At 40.2% G+C, this 25,398-nt stretch overlaps 3 protein-coding genes across 10 annotated transcripts; all 3 read left to right on the top strand.

Moving 5' to 3' along the window:
• Nucleotides 1-3,815: 3,815 nt before the first annotated feature.
• Nucleotides 3,816-9,798, top strand: spsb3a (splA/ryanodine receptor domain and SOCS box containing 3a). Of its 7 annotated transcripts, none has more exons than XM_037793266.1 (7): nt 3,816-3,979; nt 5,478-5,674; nt 6,048-6,228; nt 6,353-6,540; nt 6,671-6,773; nt 6,867-6,992; nt 7,255-9,798. In XM_037793266.1, exons 2-7 carry the CDS (start codon nt 5,567-5,569, stop codon nt 7,644-7,646), a joined length of 1,098 nt encoding a protein of 365 aa, XP_037649194.1. In that variant the 5' UTR covers nt 3,816-3,979; nt 5,478-5,566; the 3' UTR covers nt 7,647-9,798. The 7 variants fall into 7 exon arrangements, with proteins under 7 accessions (XP_037649194.1, XP_037649189.1, XP_037649192.1 ...); XM_037793261.1 differs by having other exon boundaries at nt 5,475-5,674; XM_037793264.1 differs by having other exon boundaries at nt 3,816-4,003; nt 5,475-5,674.
• A 1,037-nt stretch (nt 9,799-10,835) lies between these two features.
• On the top strand, nt 10,836-13,415 carry mrps34 (mitochondrial ribosomal protein S34). Its single transcript, XM_037793268.1, has 4 exons — nt 10,836-10,982; nt 12,174-12,548; nt 12,705-12,747; nt 12,889-13,415. The coding sequence occupies exons 2-4, from the start codon at nt 12,231-12,233 to the stop codon at nt 13,185-13,187; spliced, it is 660 nt and encodes a 219-aa protein (XP_037649196.1). The 5' UTR covers nt 10,836-10,982; nt 12,174-12,230; the 3' UTR covers nt 13,188-13,415.
• Nucleotides 13,416-14,715: 1,300 nt separating this feature from the next.
• On the top strand, nt 14,716-19,234 carry nme3 (NME/NM23 nucleoside diphosphate kinase 3). Of its 2 annotated transcripts, none has more exons than XM_037793207.1 (5): nt 14,716-14,868; nt 16,313-16,443; nt 16,551-16,652; nt 16,970-17,082; nt 18,117-19,234. In XM_037793207.1, the coding sequence occupies exons 1-5, from the start codon at nt 14,823-14,825 to the stop codon at nt 18,232-18,234; spliced, it is 510 nt and encodes a 169-aa protein (XP_037649135.1). In that variant the 5' UTR covers nt 14,716-14,822; the 3' UTR covers nt 18,235-19,234. The 2 variants fall into 2 exon arrangements, with proteins under 2 accessions (XP_037649135.1, XP_037649134.1); XM_037793206.1 differs by lacking the exon at nt 14,716-14,868 and adding an exon at nt 15,218-15,444.
• Nucleotides 19,235-25,398: the final 6,164 nt, after the last annotated feature.

Here is a 25,398-nt window from a genome sequence, read left to right as displayed (position 1 = left end):
TTTCAGAGTCTCAAGCATTTTGGTGAAAATGGAAATTAGGTATGAAATGGTTGATTAATTCTTTATCGATTATCAAAAAATGTGTGTGGCTGGAAGTGGACTAATGATTCAATTTAGGTCCATCAAGTACTGCAGAAGCCTATACTCTTCAGGGATCTGTTGGTGAATTTTACACATATTCTGCACCTAAAAAAAAAGGCCTTTGAGAAATCCATTTTTTTATGATCCCTTTGAATTGTTGAAGGGTAAAATTGTGACAAAGGCTTACTGACTGCTCATACACATTATTATTATTGAGCTCACACAAAGCAGTATAAACATTTTGGTCCAGTCCAGGAGAGCAGCACTGACCCATGGCAAAGCGCAGAGTTCAACTTGCAATATACCAAAAACGAAAAGCAATAGGGACAAATTAACAAGACTGGAAGCGCTGTAAATGTAAGAGATAAAAATAAGTGGCAGTGCTGTTCCCACTGCCTGTAGCAAGTTTTAGATTTAAACATCAAATCATCTAAGCTACAAATAGCTGCTGCAAACTAGGAGAATGTATTACTCTAAATGGCATTTAAAACAATACCTACATGTATGAAATAATATTCAGTGTGTATAAACTGCACCTACAACATAAAAATACTCCTTAATATATAATAATAACTCAACATTATATATTCAGTAGTGGAAAGTACATTAAGTGCTGTACTTAGGTACAATTTGAAGATACTTGATTATTTCTATTTTATTGTACTTTAGCACAGTGTGTCTTAGTCAGTGTGCTGGCTTGACTTTGACTTGCCACAAAACTGCATGTAATTATCATAAAGTGGGCATGTCTGTAAAGGGGAGACTTGTGGGTACCCATAGAACCCATTTACAGTCACATGTCTTGAGGTCAGAGGTCAAGGGACCCCTTTGAAAAAGGCAATGCCAGTTTTTCCTCGCCAAAATGTAGTGTATGTTTGGAGCGTTTCTTAGCCTCCTTCCCAACAAGCATGGCATTGTTGGTACCAATGGATTCATTAGGTTTTCTAGTTTCATATGATACCAGTATCTTCACTCTAGCTGTAAAATTGAGCCCGCTACAACCTAAAAATCACAAGTTGCATTAATGCGTTAAAGAAATTAGTGGTTGTAAAACAAATTTGCATTAACACGTTATTATGTTAACTTTGACGGCCCTGCTACGAAAAAATTACAGTATCTCTGCATTCAACCAACTACAACAATAATATGGCTTATTATGTTAATGAATCAACAATAATGAGCCACACATATAAAAACATAAAACATAACGAGTTACTTTTAATTTTGATAATTTAAAGGACAGTCTGGGTATCTATCTTCCAAAGTTACAGACATTTAGTACAAAAGTCCCTCCTTTTGTTACTATTAGTGATGTTACGTGTTGTGCCGAGGCTTCGGAGCATATGTCGAGTAATCCAGGAAGTTTTCAGCGATGCGCGTATCGAGGCTTGTATCGTTTTAGATCAATTACGTCATTGATGACGTCCGAAGCCTCGCTGCCCGGCCATACCGCTGAGTGGTTCAGGAAGTGGATCAGATCTTCACCGGTTAAACCAATGGCACTTTCCAGAAGTGACACAGAACACTAATATTACCCCTCCTGCAATTATTATATTATATTACACTACACTACAATACAATTATTGACCAAAGGATTGGTTTACACACATAAGACGCATAAAACAATTACAATTTATTATACATGTATGTTATATACTCATAATATACTTACTAAAAAATAGACATTATATTATATATTATATAGATATAAATGGATTCCATGGTAATATATTTTTTTCATTGTTTATAATCATTCCCAACAGCCTTTACTGGAGCAAAATACAGTAAATCAGATCACATGGTTAAGATCACATCTGCCTGTTTTACACTCTTTGACCACCAGGTGGTTTCGTGTTCACATGAAGCCTCCAGAAATTAACCCTTTTCCGAACCAATTTGCTGGACAGCTTCAATGCTTCATGAAGCTTCAGCTCGCCATCACTAGTTACTATCCTTCCACTTCAACTCAGCAAGGAAACACTGACGAGGGAAACAGAAAGGGGGAAGTTCATACCAAAAACACTGTAACTTTGGAAGACACCCTCTTGATGTACTGAATACATTTTTGCACAAAACGAGGAATGTGTATTTTGTCCCCCATAACTTCCACTGAAAGCTCTTTAGGAGGGGGTCTTTTAATGACCAGCATGAACAGAAGGAATGATTACAGTAAGCAAAACCTGTTTCAATGTTTATAGAGGTACCTTACTATTGTTTTTAGACAGATTTGAAAAATTGTGAACCTATCCTTTAAGCAGGCTACATTTTATTTCTAACACTTGTGTACTTCTACTTAGGTCAAATTTTAAAGGTCCCATATTATAAAAAGGTGAGATTTTCATGTTTTTTTATTATTAAACAGGCTTAAGTCCTATATAAATACTGTGAAAGTATCAAAACACTCAATCCACAGGGAAATACACACAGCCCGTATTCAGAAACCCTTGACACAATTTTAAACGTGAACATTCTGAATGTGTCTCAGTTTATTTCCTGTTGCTGTGTATGTGAATGTCATCAGCTGACAGGAAGTACACATGGACCCAAGCTGTTGCCTAGCAACGCAATTCCGTTGCAATTCCGTCAAAATGCACTAAAACGGAGCGTTTAAGACAGAGGGTAAATACAGGCATATTCAGGCCGACAGTACGAGGAAAATAAAGTTTTTTTTTAACATTACAGCATGTAAACATGTTCTAGTAGAAACACAAAATACAAGTATGAACATGAAAATGAGCACGATATGGGACCTTTAAATGCAGGATGAGTATTTTTTATATCGTCTGTAGTATTGCCACTTAATGATCTGATTCTGAATACTTCTTTCACAGAATAAAACAACCCTACTGGTCCGTCTGTAGCTGTAAAGACAGGAGTCATTGCTGTGAGGCTGAAAACTTCCTGTGAGGGAGACAGAGCTGCAGAGACTCAGCCTGCCTGCCTGTGAGACAGCGCTGCGGGCTCGCTGCAGAGACTCAGCCTGCCTGCCTGCCTGCCTGTGAGACAGCGCTGTGGGCTCGCTGCAGAGACTCAGTATGCCTGCCTGTGAGACAGCGCTGCGGGCTCGCTGCAGAGACTCAGCCTGCCTGCCTGCCTGCCTGTGAGACAGCGCTGTGGGCTCGCTGCAGAGACTCAGTATTCCTGCCTGTGAGACAGCGCTGCGGGCTCGCTGCAGAGACTCAGCCTGCCTGCCTGCCTGCCTGTGAGACAGCGCTGCGGGCTCGCTGCAGAGACTCAGTATGCCTGCCTGTGAGACAGCGCTGCGGGCTCGCTGCAGAGACTCAGCCTGCCTGCCTGCCTGCCTGTGAGACAGCGCTGCGGGCTCGCTGCAGAGACTCAGTATGCCTGCCTGTGAGACAGCGCTGCGGGCTCGCTGCAGAGACTCAGCCTGCCTGCCTGCCTGCCTGCCTGCCTGTGAGACAGCGCTGCGGGCTTGCTGCAGAGACTCAGCCTGCCTGCCTGTGAGACAGCGCTGCGGGCTCGTTGCAGAGACTCAGCCTGCCTGCCTGCCTGCCTGCCTGCCTGCCTGCCTGCCTGTGAGACAGCGCTGCGGGCTCGTTGCAGAGCCTCAGCCTGCCTGCCTGTGAGACAGCGCTGCGGGCTCGTTGCAGAGACTCAGCCTGCCTGCCTGCCTGCGAGACAGCGCTGCGGGCTCGCTGCAGAGCCTTAGCCTGCCTGCCTGTGAGACAGCGCTGCGGGCTCGCTGCAGAGCCTCAGCCTGCCTGCCTGTGAGACAGCGCTGCGGGCTCGCTGCAGCGCCTCAGCCTGTTATTGTTTACGGTCTACAGACTGAGCAGACTGATGTAAAGTAGGTCATGTGAAAGGGAAGCTTAGCAAGCAGCTCATTCACTGGTCGGGTATTAACTGTCGAGCAACAGGAGGCTTCCAGGAATTTGTGGTGAGCGCTGGTTGTGAACAACAGGCAGGTATGTGACGTTAACATCCATCCTTTGATCATCCAGAGCTGATAGCAGCTAACGGAAGCTAACTAGCTAGTCTACGTTAGGTCTGTCGGTCTGGAGGAGCATCACCAGCTGAGTTATTCCTCCCCCGTCTCCCTGCTCTTATTACATGGCTGTTGAACCGTAAACGCACGGTAGTCACCGACATCTACCGGAGTAGTATGCTTTATATACACACGCATAGCCAGCAGTGTGACCTTGTTATAGCTGCTAACGTGCTCGGTTCAACAGTATGTGGCTAGCTGTTAGCTAGGCTAGGTGGCTAACTAATGCTAGGTAGGAAAACAGCATCGCACGTCAAATGATAATTATACTTTGTGCTTATGATGACATGTAGACAGGGACCAGACTACTAGTAATGAATTAATGTTAAGTTAAGTAGTTATGATGATGTGTGTGTAACTGTTGACTGTTAACGTTGCTCCACTAGCTAGTTAGCTAGTTAGCTAGTTAAGTGTCTCAATGGGCTAAATGGCATCTCACAATCAGACTCGTGTTTATTGCCAGGTGTAAGAGGTCTACACTAGGGATTTGCTTTGGTTTTGTTGGTGCAAATAAGCAGTATAATAACAAAAGAATAGATAAAAACGTTAGAATAAAATAAGAATAAAAAAATTGAAATTCTACCAATATAAGCTATAAACAAAATAAACATGGTATAAAGAGATAGTGCAAACAATCAGGTACTAGAGAGAGAGGGAGAGGTTGGGGGGCTAGTTGTGTGTGTGTGTGTGTGTGTGTGTGTGTGTGTGTGAGGGAGAGACAGTCACAGGGGGGCGTGTGACTGCCATGGGGGGAAACAACAGTTTTTATGGTGTGAGGTTTTGGTCCTGATGGGCCTTAACCTCCTGCCAGATGGCAGAGTCTGGAAGAGATGGTGTCCGGGATGGGAGGGGTCGGCCACAATCTTTCCTGCCCTCCTCAAGGTCCTCGATACAATTGCTTAAAAAATAAGATGAAACTGATTAGTGTCGTGGAGAAACGAATGATTGTTCAAATAGATAATAAGGTAGGTTATCGAAAAAGGTTTAGCAAATGTTATTAGTGAGATAAGACACGATCATAATATCAATAAATCACTTAATTATGTCATACATGGTTGGCAAGTAAGGTATGAGTCTTATATGTGGCAGTGGTGGCCTAAAGGTTTTAGAAGCGAGCTTCTGTTCAATCCTCTGGTGGTCCCCAATGTGGTTGCACTGGGCAGCTTCCAAGTGTGAATTTGTAACTGTGTGACAGTGATCAGGGCATTCCTGAAAAAGAGAGCATCGCTCTCAGTGAACCTCCCCCTGAATAAATAAAAGGTAAAAAAAAACAAACAGATTCAGAGGACACAAAGCTACAAGCAGCGATTTAAAAAGCTACCCAGGTTAACTGCCACAGAGACTTCTATGCCTCTAAAGATAATCATGTTGTCATTTTCTCTTTCAGCAGCTGGGCTGATGCTCTTTCTTCCAGCATCTGGACTGAACCTGAACTGACTGACTGGCAGGCTCTTCTACTGGTGGGACTCCGTTGCTGCCATGTCCAGGCGAAGCAGGAACAGTCGTGCATGGCGATACGTTTGGGGTGGGATACGACGGGATGCTGACGCCCGGGCACTTGAAGAATGGAGCTATGACCGCCTAGAGGTGAGCATACAAGGGCTGCTGTTTTGTGTCACATGATGCCACTTGTTTACACTCCAGGCAGGAGATCGGATGTGTCACCATGAGAAGACTGGCAACATTCACCTCAGCGATCCCTGTCAGACTACAAGCCTCTAATTTGCATTTGACCATTTTAAACAGTGTGTGTTTGTTGAAATTTCAGTTGTTTTGTAGAAAGGATTTCAACATAATGTCTGTGTTTCACTATTTCATTTTAGAGATGCGTACATTTTCCAATGCAGGGGCTAATTTCGGCTTTGTAGTAGCCTAACATCAACACCAGCGCTGTGTTGTTACATAAGCAACGCTTCTGGCATTTGAATTTGTTCTTTCTTTCCGCATTATTGCTCCCCAGTACAGTGATTCAGACTCTGAGGCGGACTTTTCAGCAGTGATGGTCCCTCCAGTCCCAAGTGCAGTGCCTGTCACCGGAGAGTCCTACTGTGGCTGCGACTCCCAGGCTGAGACCAACTACAACCCTCGTCTGCGAGGTTTTCACCAGGTTAAAGACTGCCACTGTGGAGAGGATGACCAAGGTACAACTGCAACATTTAAATGGCCCAATTTATAATTTAAAGGATGATTAGGTAATACCTCATGAGTTTTGTAGCCAATCAGGTTATCTTTTTTTGAGCTCATGAATGACCTCTGATGTTTCAGAGTTCGACTGGGCTTGGGATGCCAACAGCCGATCGACAGCAACATTGCTGAGCTGCGACAATCGCAAAGTGAACTTCCACTCTGAATACAGCTGTGGCACAGCAGCAATCCGTGGCTCCAAGGAGCTGGCTGAAGGGCAGCACTTCTGGGAGATCAAGATGACGTCCCCAGTGTATGGAACAGACATGGTAAACCTCTACGCCATACCTCCTAACACTGACCTGCTGTTATTATGTAAACTTTTCCTAAATAAATCCAAACATAGTGTGCAGAATTTCAAGTTTATTTGTCTCTAAATTGTTCTTTATTTCTGTACAGATGGTCGGCATCGGTACTTGTGATGTCAATCTAGACAAATACAGACACACGTTCTGCAGCCTGTTGGGAAAAGATGCAGACAGCTGGGGTCTTTCTTACACCGGTAAGATTAACACAACATGCTATGAAGTAGCAGTAACTTCTCACAATGGGTATTGTTTAAGTTGGACATCAGTGGTTGTCTTCCTTTTGTCAGGCTTGTTGCATCATAAAGGAGACAAGATGAACTTCTCCTCCCGGTTCGGACAAGGGTCCATCATTGGAATTCATCTGGACACGTGGCACGGCACACTCACTTTCTTCAAAAATCGCAAGTGTATAGGTTAGTACCAACATGAACACATAACATTACCAAACAATCTTGATATGGATCCCTTAGATTTGTTTTTTTGTTTTTTTTAATAGATACATACTGAAATGCATGCATAAAGTTGAAAAATCAACTTGTCAGTGCTCTCTGGTGGCCTAACTCTATAATGGAGACACTTTCTAAATGACCTCAAACCTGGTTTGGCATTTCTGGACTGCAATTCCTTGTTACATATCGTCTGACATAAAAAGCTTTGTCACCATTCTCGATCTAGGTGTTGCTGCCACAGAGCTACAAAATAAGAAGTTTTATCCGATGGCGTGCTCCACAGCAGCGAAGAGCAGCATGAAGGTGATCAGATCCTGCTCCGCGCCCACCTCCCTGCTCTACCTTTGCTGTGCTCGCCTTCGCCAGCTGCTGCCGGACTGTATAGACACCCTAGATGTGTTGCCACTGCCGCCGGGCCTTCGCCAGTTGCTCCACAACAAACTGGGTTGGGTGCTCAGTCTCAATAGTGGCACCACAGAAGAAACCCCAGATGGGCCTGAGCGCCCCTCACGCTTGCCTAACCCCCCCCTGGCCGGACCGTCCTCCTCTGAGAGCGACTCAGAGGGTTGTACGTCCGACCCAGAAGCCTGTCAGAGGAAGAGATGCCGCTGGACGTGACTGGACAGCTCGGTTCCTACCTCCCCTTAAACACTGGCAGACACTACGGCATCTGATCGAGTGTTTCCTACCTGCCTCAAGCTTTCCTCGACATTAATGTTATCCAGTAGTGAAGAAAATAAGCAGGATCGGAGTGGTACGTAGGCGGAAAACTGTGACGGCAGTATTTCTGCCCGCACGCTTTTACTGTGACCTTCTCTCATGCCATTCAGATGTCTTCATCATATAGTCAGTATCCAAACCAGCTTCAGTAATAAGTGAAAAGATGCGTTATTTTGTTAGCTAGTATAATTTGTTGCCATTCATGTGTGGGGATTAGTGAAATGGTGCAGGAACGGACTGTACAGTGTAACACTGAAGTCAAGTATGGCCACATTTTGGTGGTCATTCTGGTATATTTGCAGAAAAGGGGGTTTCAAAAATGAGAGACTGTATATTTTCTGTGTTTTCAACCTGTATGCAAATAATGTATATTGTTCTCAAATGCATTATCAAAGTAATCTGTTACCTGTTTTACTGGCACCTGCAATTTTCTGGTAGGTTGCCAAAGTGAAAATCCCATGAGTCGAAGCGACACGCCATAGGTCATAGAGTATTCTTTATTTCTTACCCACAGGTTACAGCTCTAAAACGTAACTGTTTAGACGGATCAAAAACGTAATAAATGTTAGAAGGAGGTGGAGTGAACCTGAATGTACTTTGCAGCTTTTAGTCCTCCGAAAATGAAAATATTACATTTTGTCCGTCATGGAACAGCCATCATCTCCAAGATTCTTGTTTCTTGAGAAACTTGAGAAAAAAAAGTAAAATATCTGTGACATTTATGGCAACATCCATCTGTCACCAGCTTTTGAAAGTCTCCTGTTGAAATCGTACGCTACTTGTTTGTAGAAAACTATGGATTTCCTCTTCTAAAAGATGTAAGCAGTATACCTTATTTAGTGTAGCTCTTTTAAAACTGATCATGAGACAAGTATGCCACTCAGAAGAGACTGCCACACATTTAAAGTAACTTTTCATCGCTGTTATACCTTATCCTTATTTTAGACCTTTTTAAAAGACTAGAAGAAGAGATTATATGAGCAGTTTTAATGTTTTTTTTTGTACTGATCTGTTTATGCAAGTGCGTTCTTTTGCCTTGTCCCATCACTTCCTTTACCAACTTCTCTTAAGTGTAATTAATTAAAGTCGTACTATATTCTAAATCCTTTTAGTATCAAACACTCAGCCCCTGTTGGCCGGAAAGGTGGATGTGAAAAGCTCCTTGTTTCCCCATTAAAGGAGATCTGTGGTCGGCACGAATTAGATTCCAATTATGACAAGTTTTCACAGCAGGAGATGAGTTTCAATACGGTTATAGAAACTTTTCATACCGCTCCTGCAGCAGTTTGCAACGTCTCATTTTCCTCTGTGAAATACAAATATTTTACAGCCACCTTTAGCGTACAGGGGCTGAGTGGTGTTAAGATCAATTCATGTATTACTTAATCATGAATGACTGAGGAGGCAAATGTTACCCCTGGGTCAGGGATGTAAATAATTCTTATTTTTAGTTTCTTTGGAGTGTCAAACCATAACAATATAAGTATTAAAATAGTGTTTAACTCAGTAGTTGAAGCTACACAGTCTGCCAACTGCTGCCTCAGTCACCAGTCTTTGATCACTCCTCAAGGGTCTTGGTTTAAGTAGACACAAAGATTTAAGGTACTATGCAATACAAGCATCTTATGTGATAATGGTTTTCAGGAGGAATGTGTGCTTTAAGATGTTATGACTGACACAACAACAGCGGTGAAGGTACCAGAGGACCACGATCATTAGTCATGAGTAATGTGACTTGATGCACTTAATCCTGTCCAGTTGAGTAATTATTGATCAGATTTATCCCTCTAGATCTAGTCATGTAACCACCAAGAGGTTAGTTGTAGTCCATCAGATGTATTTTGGTCTTATTTCACAGTACTTGTCTTCACTTTGATGCATCCATGCACTTTTTCTTACTGTTGTACTGTAAATAGGAAAAATTCTAAGTGTTTCTTCTATACCATGTTATATTAATACTGTATGTGAAGGCCTTTACTCGCCTTTTTCTGTATAACTTATCAGCATGATTTTCAGCTGAAAATAAAATGAATGCTAAATATGCACAAAAGTACTGGATGTGATTATTAAATACCAAGGAAACTGGCACCAAGGAATTTAAATTTCAAGATGTCAAATTCTTAAGTACAACTAAAATAATCTTGAGTTTGGGTTGCTTTTTTCAACTTTTCATTTTACATAAAATATTGCAGTAACACTTCAATTCGGGAGAGAAATGGCTTAGGATTTGACCATTTTGCTTATTGAATAGAAAATTTCCTGAGTGAAATAAACAACAGAATTGCAGATAATTCCTATCGTGGTCAAAATAAAACTAAGCTGTTCAATTTCACAACATTCCTATGTGTCTATGTCAAAAAGTTCCTTAAACCAGTTAAAAACACCCTAGACACAGTTTCCATGACAAATCCACAAAAATTCACCTTTTATACATATACATTTGAAATGTTTGAAGTAAAAAATTACTTTAGAAATTCCATCAAACACAATAGAACACTCATTTAGTTTAAAGGTCCTATATTATAAAAAAGTGAGATTTTCATGTTTTCTTTTTATTATAAAGCAGGCTTTAAGTCCTATATAAATACTGTGAAAGTATCGAAACACTCAATCCACAGGGAAATACACACAGCCCGTATTCAGAAACTCTGCATTTGAAACAAGCTGGATTTCTGACCATTTGTGATGTCACAAATATACAATATTTAGACCCTTTACACAGATTTAAATGTAAACATTCTAAATGTGTCCCAGTTTATTTCCTGTTGCAGTGTATGTAAATGTCATCAGCAATTCCGTCAAAATGCGCTAAAACGGAGCGTTTCAGACAGAGGGTCAATACAGGCATATTCAGGCCGACAGTATGAGGAAAATAAAGTTTTTTTTTAACATTACAGCATGTAGACATATTCTAGTAGAAACACAAAATACAAGTATGAACCTGAAAATGAGCACGATATGGGACCTTTAATGGGTATTTAGAAATGATGTAGAAAATCCTAATTAAATATCCATTCTTATCTAATAACTCTGTTAACTGTTATTATTGCATTTTGCCTCCTGGTGAAATGATTTAATGTGGTACCTGAGGAATTTACCTCACGCGGAACCAAAAGTGCACTGGCAGTTCCCAGGGAACTCTTTACAGGTCGGACCGAGTGAGCGGAAGTTGTGTGCCTTGCTTGCGGAGGTCACAAGTAGAGTTGCTTCTCCCGGCTCATCAGGGACATTCAGGTATCTTTAACTCCTGATATTTGCATACATTTATTTGTATAATCAGTATCGATAGTTGGTCAATAGTTAACTAACATGTGTGAGTCTGTGTGAGAGCAGGAAGTGATTTATATCAGGTGTATTTAGCCTCTAAGGCCAGCTAACAGACTAGCTTGTTACATCAGGGCTGTCATGTGTTTATTATGCTCTCCTCTCCACTGACCACATGAATGAACTTCTACTGTAACCAAACACCTGCTACGTTCAGATGATTTGTAATTTATTTTATTTATTTATTTATTTAAATACGGCCTCCTTGATGCAATGTACACCTCAAGTGCAACTACCTTTGTTTACATTTTATTTATTACATCTCCCCTACCTATTTTACAAGTGCAATTACCTCTGTTTACATTACATCTATTTTTATATTTTATACCTCTAGTGTAACACTTCTGTTTATATTTATTTATTACATCTACTTTACCTGTTTTATTTGCTTTATAACTGTGTGTGTTTTACCTGTTATATGTTTTATCTGCCTCTTTTAGTCTTGTCAGGTATTTGTTTTAAAGCACTGACCAGAAGAGACAACTGTGAATCTCGTCGTATTTAATACAATGACAATAAAGATTACTATTCTATTCTTAAAAGGATCCCCATTAGCTGATACCAATGGCACCAGCTAGTCTTCCTCCTGGGGTCCCAAATCAAGTACATTACATTTATCACATACATACTATATATGCAACATCATATGTGTGTTACACTAATAACATTCAAATTTTCCAAACATATATAAATTTCACATTCATACACGTCTTCCACAACCATCTAGACCTCAAGGCCCATTATCAGGGAAAAGGAACAAAAGAAAAACCATACATGACCAACAACACTGGACTATCAATCAGCTGCTGCAGTAATGTGTTCTTAGATGGTGTCTGAATGAGGATCTGTTAGAGGATTGACGGATGTAAAGAGGGCAGATATTCCAATGATTGAGGGCACGATAGATGACCGTCTTTTTTAAGGCATTAGATTTTGGGTGAGGTAACATGATTTGGCCATCACCTACTGTTCTAGTGAAATGACTGTGAACGTCTCTGCATTTGGTAATTTGACTGTATAAAAACACGGGTTTAGTAGAATAAATGATGTAAGGCGAGTCTTTTTTCTCTACTCTAATTAAATCACTTGAATATCTTGCAGGGTACACACTGTGTATCAGTGGCTGTGGAATAAGTTAGCTGCTGCAACATCAGAGTCATGGTGAAGAAAAGGCGACTTCGCTTCATAGCAGAAATGGCCCGGAAGATCCGGGCGTACCGAGAGCTCAAGTCCCGGCCGCGGGAGTCCCAGAAGTACGCCCTGGACTATGAGACGATGAAGCGGCCTCACACGGGGAAGATGCTGCCTGTGCTGGCCTGGCAGGATGTCCGCAGGGAGAGTCGCCTCTTCTCTCTGCTGTCAGGCATGAGGATGTTCGGAGTGGGGCGCCTCTTTACCCGCAAGTCCTGGCTGGAGGACCAACCGGAGCCCAGCTACTGGCAGATCACCAAGGTCAAGTTGGACTACACAGCTGAGGTGAGAGCGAGCCACATGCGTGCACTGCCACTGAGTGTGGAGTCTGCATATTGTCACCCTGAGTGTAGAATTGAGTGAAAACCCAGTTTGGTTTTGGCAGGGGGTCTGATAGGATATACCTGTAACCAAATTACACCTGATTCTCTTGTTATCTAGAACATGGATCATGGCAAAGCATGGGGGATCCTCAACAACAAAGGTAAGGTTGTACCCTGTTTATTTGATTTGATCTATTACTGTAACTCCCATTGAGGACACTGATGCCATGTAAGGGTTTTAGGGCTTTTGGGAGTTACACTCAAACAAACTGCCTGTATTAACTTTGTTGCATTTTGTGCAGGAAATCAGGAGAGCGAGGTCAAGGAGGTGGACAAGGTGATGTACCACGACTGGCGCCTGGTTCCCAAACACATGGAGCAGGAGTTTAAGGACTTTCAGCCGCTCCCTGAGCCGCCTGTGCGCTACGTCCCCTACCCTCCCCTCCTCCGCGCCATGATGCTGGCCCAGCACAAGAAGGCAGTGGGCACGGTAGTGGCCGAGGAGCCGGCGTTGCCTTTAAAGAGGGACGTCCTGCTCAACAAAGACTATTTCCACAAGCGGGAACAAGAGACGCAGAGGACAGAGGGGACAGCCGTGTGATACTTGTGGTTCTGAAGGTGTAAATCTTGGACATTTTGGACCCAATCAGTGTTGACAGAAGTCGTAACTTCTTCTGTCCAAGTACACTGGAAGCCCTCGCCTCAATGTCCCTATAAATCCTGGACTCAAATGAGTTATCTGCTATTTTCATCTGAAGCAGGCTTCTCTGTGTGTAGTATGTATCTGTGTAAAGTGGTAAATATTAAATTTCAGATAAATTATAGCTGCGATCAGTGGTTTTTCATGTTTTGTGCCTGTGTCATCTTTCCCATCTATACCACCCGGACTGTGTCGGCCTGTACTGAGTTTGATTGACATCTTCTCCACTCTCCTGCTAGATTTGTTGCACCTGTTTTGGCAGGAAAAATGACTTGTCATTCTTTAGTTAGTAGTTAATGGACTCATTAACTTTGACTTCACATAATTCCCAGCATAGCTCCACCCACATCCAACCTGAGCAGAAGTCTAATCTGCCAGAATAACTGAAAACACTGGTGTGATTCTGCATGGCCTTTAAATCTGGTGAGACTTGTAAATGTAAATGTGCCTCACGATTGTGCCATAAATTAACAATATCACAGCGTGGGCTGATAGGCCCAGAGAAAACTGATTTCACTCTTAATATGCAAAAATAAATTTGGTATCTTAAAAAACCCTACAGCATTTTCAGATTTATAATAATCCGTAGAAGCCTATATTTGTTGATTTATATTAAACTAAAATTTTAAATACCATAGAAGTCCTTTAAGGTTTTACATTGCAATTCCTACAGTGTTCTTCAATTTCTGATTAAACACTCAAAATTATTAAGAAGTTGCATAAATTAAAGTGGAAAATCACAAATAATCTAACTAGTCAGTTGAGATAGTATGTCAAAATGATAAGACACTAAATCAAAATGATAAAATACTGAGGTTAATTTTGACATATCTTGAGCATGCATGATAATAACTTGTGTATTATTACTTTTATTATTGTTATTTAAATTTTATCTTTTGAACTTGTTTATTTCCTGTTGGAAGTGGACTTCCAAATATTTGCATATGATTTGCTATTATTATTATTATTATTATTATTATTATTATTATTATTATTATTATTATATATGACATCACTTAATTTGTATTTACCATTATTATCTTAATTTAATAATTTCAAACTTTTTATGTCCAGGCGGAAGTGAACTTCTAAATATTTGCGTATGATTTGCTATTATAATAATAATAATAATATTATTATTATTATTATTATTAAAAGTTCGAAATTATTAAATTACAATAATTATGGTAAATAGCAATTAAGTGATGTCATATAATAATAATAATAATTATTATTAGTAGCAGTAGTATATGTTGCAGATAATAATAATAATTATTATTATTATATGATGCAGATAATAATAATAATAATTATTATTATCATTATATGACATCACTTAATTGTTATTTACCATAATTTGTTTAATTTAATCATTTCGAACTTTTTGTTTATTTCCGGCGGAAGTGGACTTCCATAGATTTGCATATGATTTGCTCCTCATGAGTCCACGTGCCCGCGCATTGGGAAGCATTCCTTGAACGTGCGTGCGTGCGTCCTCGTCTCTTCCGTCCTCCTCCTCCACGTCCACCGGCCACGATGATCTGCCTGTTTCTGTCTATACTCTCTTACTACTTCCAGTCAGGTTGGTGCCATCTCTCTTTATACTTCATGTGTCATTCATTAATTCATTATCACTCAGTGTGACTCTCACAGCGGATCATCTGCTCACCGTTTCCACCATGTGTGAGCAGGAGATGCTAACGTTACCTCACCGGGACCTCACCGGGACCGGCGGCTTGCTACAGGAAGGAGCGGAGCTAACCGGTGAAACTATGGTGTCGTGAAGCCTTCAGCAACTTTGTAACTAATTGTATGTTAGACAGAAGCAACGGAGGCTTGAATTGTGACTAACTGTGTGGGTTTAACTACTAGATAACTAAACTCCCAGCTTTGTGTGACTAGCAGCAGCAGCAGCAGCAGCAGCAGAGCCCATGTGTTCATGTGTCCTCCCTCCTGTAGAATAAGTTGATTCATCATCCTATTAATAGCTCCGGTGTTAGTAGCGTCTTCCACTGGTGTAGTTCATGTGCAGCCTGTGAGAGCTGACAGGCTGCTGCAGGAGGAGCACTGACTGCAATGGGGCCTAGGAAAAGGTCACAGAGAGATCTGCATGGACTTGAAGATCTGGTGGTTAAACATGCACGGATTGAAGAATCTGGTGAGATGCACCATATAGGTTCAAATAATAACTGAGATTGAGCCTGTTGTGACTGAGAGGGTTGCTGCTTAAACTATTGTCAAAGTGCAGGGGTCAGGCATATACTGTATATATACCCTGCTTGTATATCTGGAGGTTATACAATCAGGACTGCTCGTCTACACCTGAAAGTAGTATTAGTGAACGTGGCTCGTAAAACTAACAAATAACTGACAATTGAGGAGACGCATGTGTTTTTTTTGTGAAGTTCAAAGCTGTGTGTGCACTGCTGCATGGGGTGGATTGTTATGTGTGTTATCCACAGGGTGCAGAGGCAAGCCAAATATACCTCCAGCGTGGATTATATACTTATAAATGCAAACGTAAACACAGCTCTCACTAGTGTTTCAGTTGTCACTGACCACCTTGCACAACTCAGTTGTGACAGCATTTTTCTTCGCCACCATCTCTTGAATGAATTTGGAATTTCATTTTCACTGTGCAATATCATTTTCCACCTGTACAATTGTTTTAATAGTCAATACTGTATTTATTGTTCCTATTTTTAATATTTCCCTCTATTTAAATTGTTCATATTGTTTCATTTTAGTTTTGCTTTTTTTGCACCGTGTTATATCTTACTTTTTACCGATGCTTCTTGTTTTTTGCACTATCCCCTTTGCTGCTGTAACACTGCACATTTCCCCACTGTGGGACTAATAAAGGAATATCTTATCTTATATCTGATCTTAATGATGCCGCTTCCTCCAGTCTATACTAAGGTGCATGCAAGCCGCTCCAGGTTGTGTGTGTGTGGTGCCTGTCGTCGTTTACTCTATAAAAATTTTTACCTTAATTTTTTTGCTGTATGTGATCTCTGGTCCTATAGGCTGGACCGGCGTGAATGAGCGCACCTTCATTGCCATAAAACCAGATGGCGTGCAGCGGAGACTGGTTGGAGAAATCGTGCGTCGCTTTGAGAAGAGAGGGTTCAAACTGGTGGGCCTCAAACTTGTGCAGGTATATTGTGCTGTAGATTGATTCATAGTCCAAATAAATCACCACGGCTAATATAATAAGTGAATGATATTATTATATATTTGTCTGTCTGTCTTGTGTGTCATCAGGCGTCTGAGGGTCTTCTGAGGGAACACTACTGGGAACTGAGGAGTAAGCCTTTCTTCAGGGGACTGATGAGCTACATGAGCTCTGGACCAGTTGTAGCAATGGTGAGATTCTCCCACATACTTCACACATGTCCACACAATACTAGAGGCTTTCAGAGATTCAGAGGGCTTTTGGTTTGGCTAATAACTTGCATAATAAGTCATAGTACAGTCAAACATGGTACAGTCCAAAGCAGGAAATAAATTGCTGTTGAATGAAAACGGTGCGTTGTGTTTTATGGTTCTCTGGATGAAAATATTGGAGCAAAGTAGCTTATTTTGAATGAGTAGTAATTTTCTTATCAGTCTCCATACATGAATGTGATATTTGTGATATTGTTCTGCATGCTGTAGTCATGTACATTTCCGTGTTTGTTCAGGTGTGGGAGGGTTTGGACGTGGTCAAGACTGCACGGAAGATGTTAGGAGAGACCAACCCTTCTGACTCGCTCCCTGGAACAGTCCGAGGAGATTACTGTGTGGAAGTTGGCAGGTGAGATGATTCAGTTCTCCTCCTCTGAGGGAAAATGTGAAGGATAACAAGCATTATTTACAGCAGACATTTTGACTTGTCATAGTAGGAAAAACACAGGTGTTACTAATAACATTAATGATTCCTGCGTTCTATTCAAGTGTCCCGGTAGGCCATGAGATTGTGACAGTGAGCCAGCATGCACAATACCAGGACCCTGAATGGAATAAAGCCATCATTCATTTTTATCATTTACACCTGTGCTTTTTGTACTATGACAAGGCAACATGTATTCTGTAAATAGAGGGCACATACACTGAGAGGATGCATCTCTTTGCAAATTAAATAAAGTATTGATTGAGTTCATCTTTGCAGGTCAATTATTAATTAGAAATTGATAGTGTTTTTTAGAATCTGTACAGTATCACAAAACATAATATCGCCATACCCAAATTCTTTTTGATATTTTCTTACAACCCTATAGTCATAAAAAGTATTAAAGTCATTGTATAGCATGTCATCAAAAATGTAATAAAAAAGTCATAGTATAGCATGTCATCACAAATTCCATTAAAAATGTCATTGTATACTATAACATCCAAAATTCCATTAAAAAAAGTCATAGTATAGCATGTCATCCAAAATTTCATTAAAAAAGTCATAGTATAGCATGTTATAAATAATGTCTCTCAACCCCATTAATCTTTTCAATAATGTTCCTAAATTGGCAACATTTTGGAAAGATGGCATGAATCTCCTGATTGTGATAAACCTGTCACAGACATGACCGGGCACACTTTGGCTTTCCACGGTGTAAACAACTAAACTGCGTTCCCTCTAAGATGAAGTCTTTTTCGTGTTTAATATAGGTGATGACTTATCACCTGATCCAGGTGTTGCAAACAGTTGCTATTCTGCTTCTGATGGTATCTACAGTATTTTGAATTCCAGGATTAAAAAAGAAAAATGAACCAAATGATCAAGAAGAAGCTGAATGGGTCTCTGACTGTGTCTGAATGTCCTGAACATGTTTGTGGTTTGGTTCTGTGTTCCAGGAACGTGATCCACGGCAGCGACTCCGTGGAGAGCGCCCAGAAGGAAATCTCTCTGTGGTTTCGACAGAACGAACTTCACTGCTGGGATGACAGCAGCAGCCACTGGATCTACGACTGATCTGGTCTACATGTGCTGTGTGAACTCCGTCCTGTAGGTAAACCAGTGTTTTTCTATATTGGTGTCATCACACGATGGATCACATATCTCAGATACATTTTTTTTTGGTTTTAGTAGCTTGTAGCCACATGGGAGACGAGGTGTCATTGCTGTTGCTGGATCTTTATTTTTCTTCATAAAATGTATTTTTTTTATCTATTTGAACTGCATTTCTGAGGTGAAATGACTTTACAAAGCAATCATGCACTAAATGAGCAATAACTTGATTGGTAACATGACTGTGCCTGCTTTCTGTTACAGTTTTCATTGTAGTCTTTGTTTAGTCCAGAACTCTAGCTCATGTTTACAGTTATTAAGCAATAAGCTTTGAATGTGGAGCAATAAATGGTCGTGATTCATAATGTTCATCAGGGAATGACAACATTTAAATCAACCCTAAAGATTAATTTCTATTGAAAGTACAGGGAACTTTATCTTTGCAATTATGCAGGTGATGTGCTGTGCAAAGTATATTCAGTTATATAAATCATCACGTTTTTCTTTGTCTCGTGGAATAAAATCCTCGCAACTTTCATGGTGAAAAATAAGCCAAAATATACATGTTTTATAGTACTTGCAAAGAAAACCCATCAACATGGGAGCAATTAACCAACACAATTATTGCCTTTCTACAAACTCATGATTTTCAGTTCCCTGTACCTTTTAAATAAAAATTCTTTAAGGGTGTAAAAGAGTGTCATTTAACTTGGGACTACTTGAATGTAAAGGATACAAGGTTCAAAATAAGATGCTTAAAGAGCTTTAATTTTGTAATTTATTAGATTCCAAATTGAAAAGAAACCGAATTAAGCGCGATAATGTATTTTGTTCTATAAAAATTGTAATTTCTCTAATAGCTGCTTCTGTCACATTTGTGCTTTTTTTAAATCCCATAATGCTGTATGAATTGTATTGGATTTGTCTAAAACAAATAAATCTAATCAGGAAATCCTTTTTAAAATGCTTAGTCATTATTTACACACACACACACACACAAACCAACTGTACATTTTTTCAGCACACAAATATGTTTAATAAACTCGGGGTTGGGGAGGGGGGGGGGGGGAGTTCTGAAATTTGTGTTTTGTTGATTATTTCTCTGTTGTTACAATGCTAATTGGCATTGTATTTTACATCGCTGTGGGACTAATAAAGGATTTTCATTTTATCTGATCTTAACGTGATTCAAATTGAAATGTGTTTCTGTTTATCACTATGAAACAGCTCTGAAGTACTTAGGTTGAAAAGTTTTAGAATACAAATAGTTCCAATGGTATCTAAGAGTACAAATGGTAGTAAGCATTATGCTTAATCGGTGTTATGATTAAGAAGGGGTCCTTTTGAAAATGTTCTCCCCTGTAAAGGGGTCCCTGGCCCCAAAAAGTTTGAGAACCCCTGCTTTAATATATACTGTAGCAACAGTGAGTGGTGGAGGAAGTATTCAGATGCTTTAATTAAGTAAAACCGATACGGCAATATAAAAATACTCCATGACAAGCAAAAGTCCTGCATTTCTATTCCTACGGTACCGTACATTCCCACTTAAAGGTATATTATGCAGGAATTTTCTAAAAATAAAAAAAACAATGTATAAACTCGATACTAAAATAATCCCTCTCAGTCATCATTCATGAGCCACTAGAAGTGTGTAGTGGTGTCTGTATCTGCATTTGATTTTGGTGGTCAAAGGTCAAGGTTATTGTGACCTCACAAAACACATTTTTGGCCATAACTCAAGAACTCATGCTAATTGTGACGATTTCACAGGACTAAATGATGAAGTGATGAGATTTTGGACAGACGTGGATGTAAACTGTAACTTCTCTGGTTGGCGAAGGCGTACAACCGCAAGGCGGTAATTCTAGTTTTGCTGTGTTCAGCAGTGTATTGCTGCCACACCAGAAAAAAAAACAAAAACGGATCAGTATCATATTGTTATAACGTGAAACTTTTTATGTTATAACAATAAGTTATCACGTTTTAACATAAAAAGTTTCATGTTATGACAAGATAAATAGTATATTGTATAAAGTGATAAGTTTGTATGTCGTAATAATGTGAAAAACTTCTTGTTATAACAAGAATCTTTTCACATCATAACGTGATCCGTTCTTGTCTTTTTTTCCTGGTGTGGCAGCAAAACGCTTCAGTAGTGTTCGGGATGTTTCTGAGCATCAGCAGACAGCCTTTGGGCTCCACAGCCAATAAGCAGAGTGTATAGCCCATTCTCATTCCCAGTTCGTCAACCACCGCCACATTGTCACACCCCTCGCCATAGTAATATTTAACAGAATGAGACTCTGTCACAGTAACTTAAACAATACAACAGCTGAGTCGGCCCGTCCCCGCCGTCGTCAAGCTTCTTCCTGAGTCTGTTCCTGAGTCCACGTGGTCCCAGTCGATAAGCCCAGGGCTGAATTTCTTTCCCTGTACACCCCCTGGCCCCCCCGAGTCCTGAGACCTGCAGTGGGCTAGTCTTCCCAATGTGTCTGGATGTGGCCAAAAGGAAGTAAGGAGGAGCTCAGCCCAACAGAGATAGCAGAGGAGATGCGTGCTGCAGCGTGATAATAAATTACACCAAAACATTTAAAAGTATCAATAAAAGAACCGATAACATTGGAGCTTATCGATACTCAGGTCTTAATTAATAATTAAGAACCGGTGCCTGTTTAATACCAGGTTGCGATATGCAGTCTTGCCTTTGAAATGGGCCGACTACACACAGATTTACACTGATGGCTCCAAAAAACATGAACAATGGAAAAGCTGCAATAGGAATAAGCATCCCACAGTTACAGATACAACATGGAAAACGGATATCAGACTATATGTCAGTCTTCACTACAGAGCTGGTAGCAATCCTGTGGAAACTTTGGGTGTGTGGAGGAAGTCAGACCAGGTAATGTCATCATATTCTCAGACTGACTCCCCACTGCCTGTCTGACTCCCCTCTACCTGTCTAACTCCCCACTGCCTGTCTGACTCCCCTCTACCTGTCTGACTCCCCTCTGCCTGTCTGACTCCCCTCTGCCTGTCTGACTCCCCTCTGCCTGTCTGACTCCCCTCTGCCTGTCTGACTCCTCTCTGCCTGTCTGACTCCCCTCTGCCTGTCTGACTCAACGAGGAGGTGGATAAAAAACGGCACATTTTATTCAAAATAATTGATTGTGAGGTTTTGTGGTGCTTTTGAGTTGGCCTTGCGTGGGCATGACGAGACCGATTACTCGGTCAACCATGGCGTTTTCAGGCGACACTGTGATGGAGGAGCACCAGCGGAGTCCAGCTTAAGATCCATGTCTATGAAAATCATCGGCATCAGCTGAACCGCATCATGCAGCAGGCAACATCACACATCCCCAGAGAGGCTGGGGGCTTTGTGAGGATGCTTGAAGACGAGGCTTTCTGTTTTTTCCTGACATTGTTCCACAAGATCATGCCACAGGTGGACATACTTTTCAACCAGCTGCAGAAGAGGAACATGGTCCAGAGGTTCACAGACAGCATTCTAACGATCTAGATGCTGATAAAGCTGTTGTTAGAAAGATGAGTTGCTCACTTCCAACAGTCTGTAAAAGCCTAAATGTGCCTTGTCATCAAAGGGAATGATTATCATAGAGCACATCACAATTATATCTGTTTAGAATTTTAAAAAGGAAAGAGAAGAGACAATCAGATGTGGATAATATTGCAGGTAAAGTAGTTATTAAACACAATCCACCAGGTCAATTTTTAGAAGAGGCCTAGTTGTTATTGAAGATTCAAGATTAATTTAATTGTTATTCAGACTGTACACAGGCTAAATGCACTGCAGAATAAAATTACATTGCATCTGGCTCATGAATGTGATATAAAAATGCTGAAAAAACGTTTAAAAAAAGTGAATTATATAAACATACTGTAAACAACAGTGAGTATATTGCACACAATGAATATAATTGCACATTAAGGAGTCTGATGGCAAATTAGCAACTCAAACTAAATTGTTGAGACAAATTAATTGAATTGTTCTTCTTGTTAACTGTATTTTATGTAGTATTAATATCTGTGGATGTGTTGTGGTTGTGCCTTTTGAGTAAGGTGAGAGAGTTTTGAAGCGGAAGTTTAGTTTAGTTTAGTTTATTAGTTTATTATATCGTGGACAATCCCAATTAATTGACTGTAGCAATAACAGTAAAAAGGGCAGCTTTAGCCAACATGGCTAATATCCAGCTGTAGTCCCCGGCCCAATGACAATAGGCACCCTAAAAAAAACAATACATTACAGCACATTGATTAAAAGGAAAGAGTTAAGACAGAGAAGAAACAAGATAGATCAATAAAGATAAAAGAGAACAGTAAAACAACAGTACAATCATGCAGAGACAGCACATATAATCGAAACATACAATAAAACATCAGTACAATCACATTCAGGGATGCAGACAGACAGCACGTATAGACAGGCAGCATCCATGATCATGACGCAAATAACACACAGCCATATGTTAGTGTATGCAGGTGTAATTGTCGGCAAACCATGTTTTTAACTTGGATGTAAAAGTGGAGTATGTATGTATATCTTTAATATGGGTGGGAAGTGAGTTCCAATTTTGTAGTGCTCTAACAGAGAATGATAACTGACCAAATGTGCTTTTCCTGAATGGGACCGATAAGTCACCACGTGTGATGCTTCTAGTGATCTGACCAGTATTATTGCGTTGGTTTATGAATGAATGAATTAAGTGGAGGAGGAGCTAAATTATGCAGGATTTTAAAGACCAGACAGATGTTCCTGTATTTTATTACATCTTCCCAGCTCAGAAGTTAGTGTTTGCGTAGGATGGTACAATGATGTGAGCTGTTCGGTTTCTGGTCCAAAACTTTAAGGGTTTGCTTGTACAGGGTTTCCAATGGCTTCAGTGTTGAGCCATTGGTTTGTCCCCAGCTTGTGAGGCAGTATGTTAGATGCGACATGATCATGGCGTTCACATATAATTTGGCGGCATTAAAAGTCATTGTGTTTCTTATATATTTAAAATTTGTTAAACTAAACATAACTCTTTGACTTACTTTTTTTATGTGTGTTTTAAAGGTTAGATTGGAGTCAATAATGATTCCCAGATATTTGACCTCTGACACAATATCAATATTATCACCTGAGATTGTTATATTCGGCACGATGTTACATTGCCGTTTAGTAAAGAACATTCCTACAGTTTTTTTTGGATTAAGTTGGAGGCAGGAGCAGTTTAGCCATTTAGAGATCTGCTCTAACTCTGAAGTGAGTTTAGCAGCTGCCAACTGCTTTGTCCTGGCATGCACATTTATCACAGTGTCATCCGCATATAGCTGGGTTACCACATCGGGACAGACAGATGGCAGGTCATTGATATATAAAGAAAACAGTAGTGGACCGAGTATTGACCCTTGTGGTACTCCAGTGTACAACTCAAGAGCTGGAGAAAGTTGTTTGTTAACAATAACATTTTGACATCTACCAGTCAGGTAAGATTCAAACCAGCTAAGTGCTAATGGGGAGAAGTTGAAAGTGGACAGTTTGGCCAGAAGGACCTTATGGTTGACTGTGTCGAAGGCTTTGCGCAGATCTAAGAACACTGCACCAACAATACCTCCTTTGTCGACCATTGCTCGAACCTTTTCTAAGAAAAGGCAGTTGGCTGTTTCAGTGGAGTAGTTGGCCCTAAAGCCAAACTGCATGGGATGAAGATTAAATTGACTAGTATTCAAGAAAGAGACAAGCTGCTCTGATATCCACTTTTCAGCAACCTTGGATACTACAGGTAAAATGCTAATTGGGCGGTAGTTACTGATGTTCTGGGGGTCATCTGATTTAAAAATAGGAGATACGATTGCAGTCTTCCAGGCACTTGGAAATGCTCCCTGCAATATTGATAAATTTATGATTTGTGAAATAGGACAAGCTAGATGGTCTTTCAGAGATTTGAGTATTGCTGAATCCATCCTGTATATATCCTTGGCCGTTGAAGTTTTAAGAGAATTAATTATTGCCTTAGTTTTTAGTTCAGAGATGGGTTGAATACAAAAAGAGGTCTTACTATTATCAGTTTTAATAATGTTTTCTGTTACTGAAGGAAAAGTTTGTGCAATCTCAGCCACAGAGTCAATAAAATATTTATTAAAGGCTGAGGCAATTTGTGCTGGATCTTGTATTAGCCTGTCATTTATTTTCAGCTCTAACTGTTTCTTAGGCCTGTGGTTGATTCCCATTAAGTTCTTAATTTGTTCCCAAATCAGTTTAGTGTTACCTATAGCCTCATTAATAATTGTTATAAAAAAGTTGGCTTTGGCATTTCTAATGGCTTTCATAACTTTGTTGCGTAACGAAGTGAACCTATGCCTATCAATAATTGATTTAGTTTTCAGAGCTCTTTTCAGTGAGAGATCTCTTTCTTTCATCAAGTTAAATATATCATTATTGAGCCAGGGAAGTGTGTTGTTTTTATTTTTTCCCGTTTTTGACTTTTCTGGTGAACTCCTTGACTAAATTGCCTAACTTGGTTGCAAACAATCTACAGTCTGCTTCAACATTGTTCCTAGTTAGTATATCTACCCAATTGGTCTGTTGCACTGCTCTTTCAAAATTTACAAATTCTCTCTTCGGGATTCTAAGTTGTTCCATAGGTTTGTGAGAATGATGGAAACGCTTCTTTGTGAGTTTTCTGGACATTAATATTAAATTATGGTCAGATAGACCAGTAATGAAATTAAATGTTTTAACAACTCTCCCGGGCTTATTGCTGAATATTAAGTCTATTTGTGTCTGGGAAGACGTAGTTATTCTGGTTGGTCCTTCTGTGATTTGCATAAAATCTAAACTATCCATTATCTGTTTAAGGGCTTTCCTATTTGTCTTGTCAAACCAGTTACAATTGAGATCCCCAAATAGTATGACTTCTTTTTTGAAATCACATGCTTGAAGCAGTTTTTTAAATGTGGTGTAGAAATCATTATTAGAAGAAGGTGGACGATATACAACAATGAGCATGAAGGACATTTCAGGAGAGAGCATTACATTCAGTCCAAGACATTCTAAGTCATGATTAAAAGGCCAGCATATTTGTTGACATTTAAAAAGATTTTATAGCCTGGCACATGCAATGCAGC

This window comes from Sebastes umbrosus, chromosome 14, assembly GCF_015220745.1.
Source record: "Sebastes umbrosus isolate fSebUmb1 chromosome 14, fSebUmb1.pri, whole genome shotgun sequence".
Lineage (NCBI taxonomy): Eukaryota > Metazoa > Chordata > Actinopteri > Perciformes > Sebastidae > Sebastes > Sebastes umbrosus.
Note: the sequence above shows the minus strand (reverse complement) of the source record. Positions and strands in the feature narration are given on the sequence as shown.

Coding starts and splice junctions, on each gene's coding strand:
- spsb3a (XM_037793266.1), top strand. CDS start 5,567: ATGTCCAGGCGAAGCAGGAACAGTCGTGCATGGCGATACGTTTGGGGT. Junction 5,675..6,047: donor GGAGCTATGACCGCCTAGAG/GTGAGCATACAA, acceptor ATTGCTCCCCAG/TACAGTGATTCAGACTCTGA. Junction 6,774..6,866: donor CTGGGGTCTTTCTTACACCG/GTAAGATTAACA, acceptor TCCTTTTGTCAG/GCTTGTTGCATCATAAAGGA.
- mrps34 (XM_037793268.1), top strand. CDS start 12,231: ATGGTGAAGAAAAGGCGACTTCGCTTCATAGCAGAAATGGCCCGGAAG. Junction 12,549..12,704: donor AGTTGGACTACACAGCTGAG/GTGAGAGCGAGC, acceptor CTTGTTATCTAG/AACATGGATCATGGCAAAGC. Junction 12,748..12,888: donor GGGGATCCTCAACAACAAAG/GTAAGGTTGTAC, acceptor CATTTTGTGCAG/GAAATCAGGAGAGCGAGGTC.
- nme3 (XM_037793206.1), top strand. CDS start 15,363: ATGGGGCCTAGGAAAAGGTCACAGAGAGATCTGCATGGACTTGAAGAT. Junction 16,444..16,550: donor TGGGCCTCAAACTTGTGCAG/GTATATTGTGCT, acceptor GTGTGTCATCAG/GCGTCTGAGGGTCTTCTGAG. Junction 16,653..16,969: donor CTGGACCAGTTGTAGCAATG/GTGAGATTCTCC, acceptor GTGTTTGTTCAG/GTGTGGGAGGGTTTGGACGT.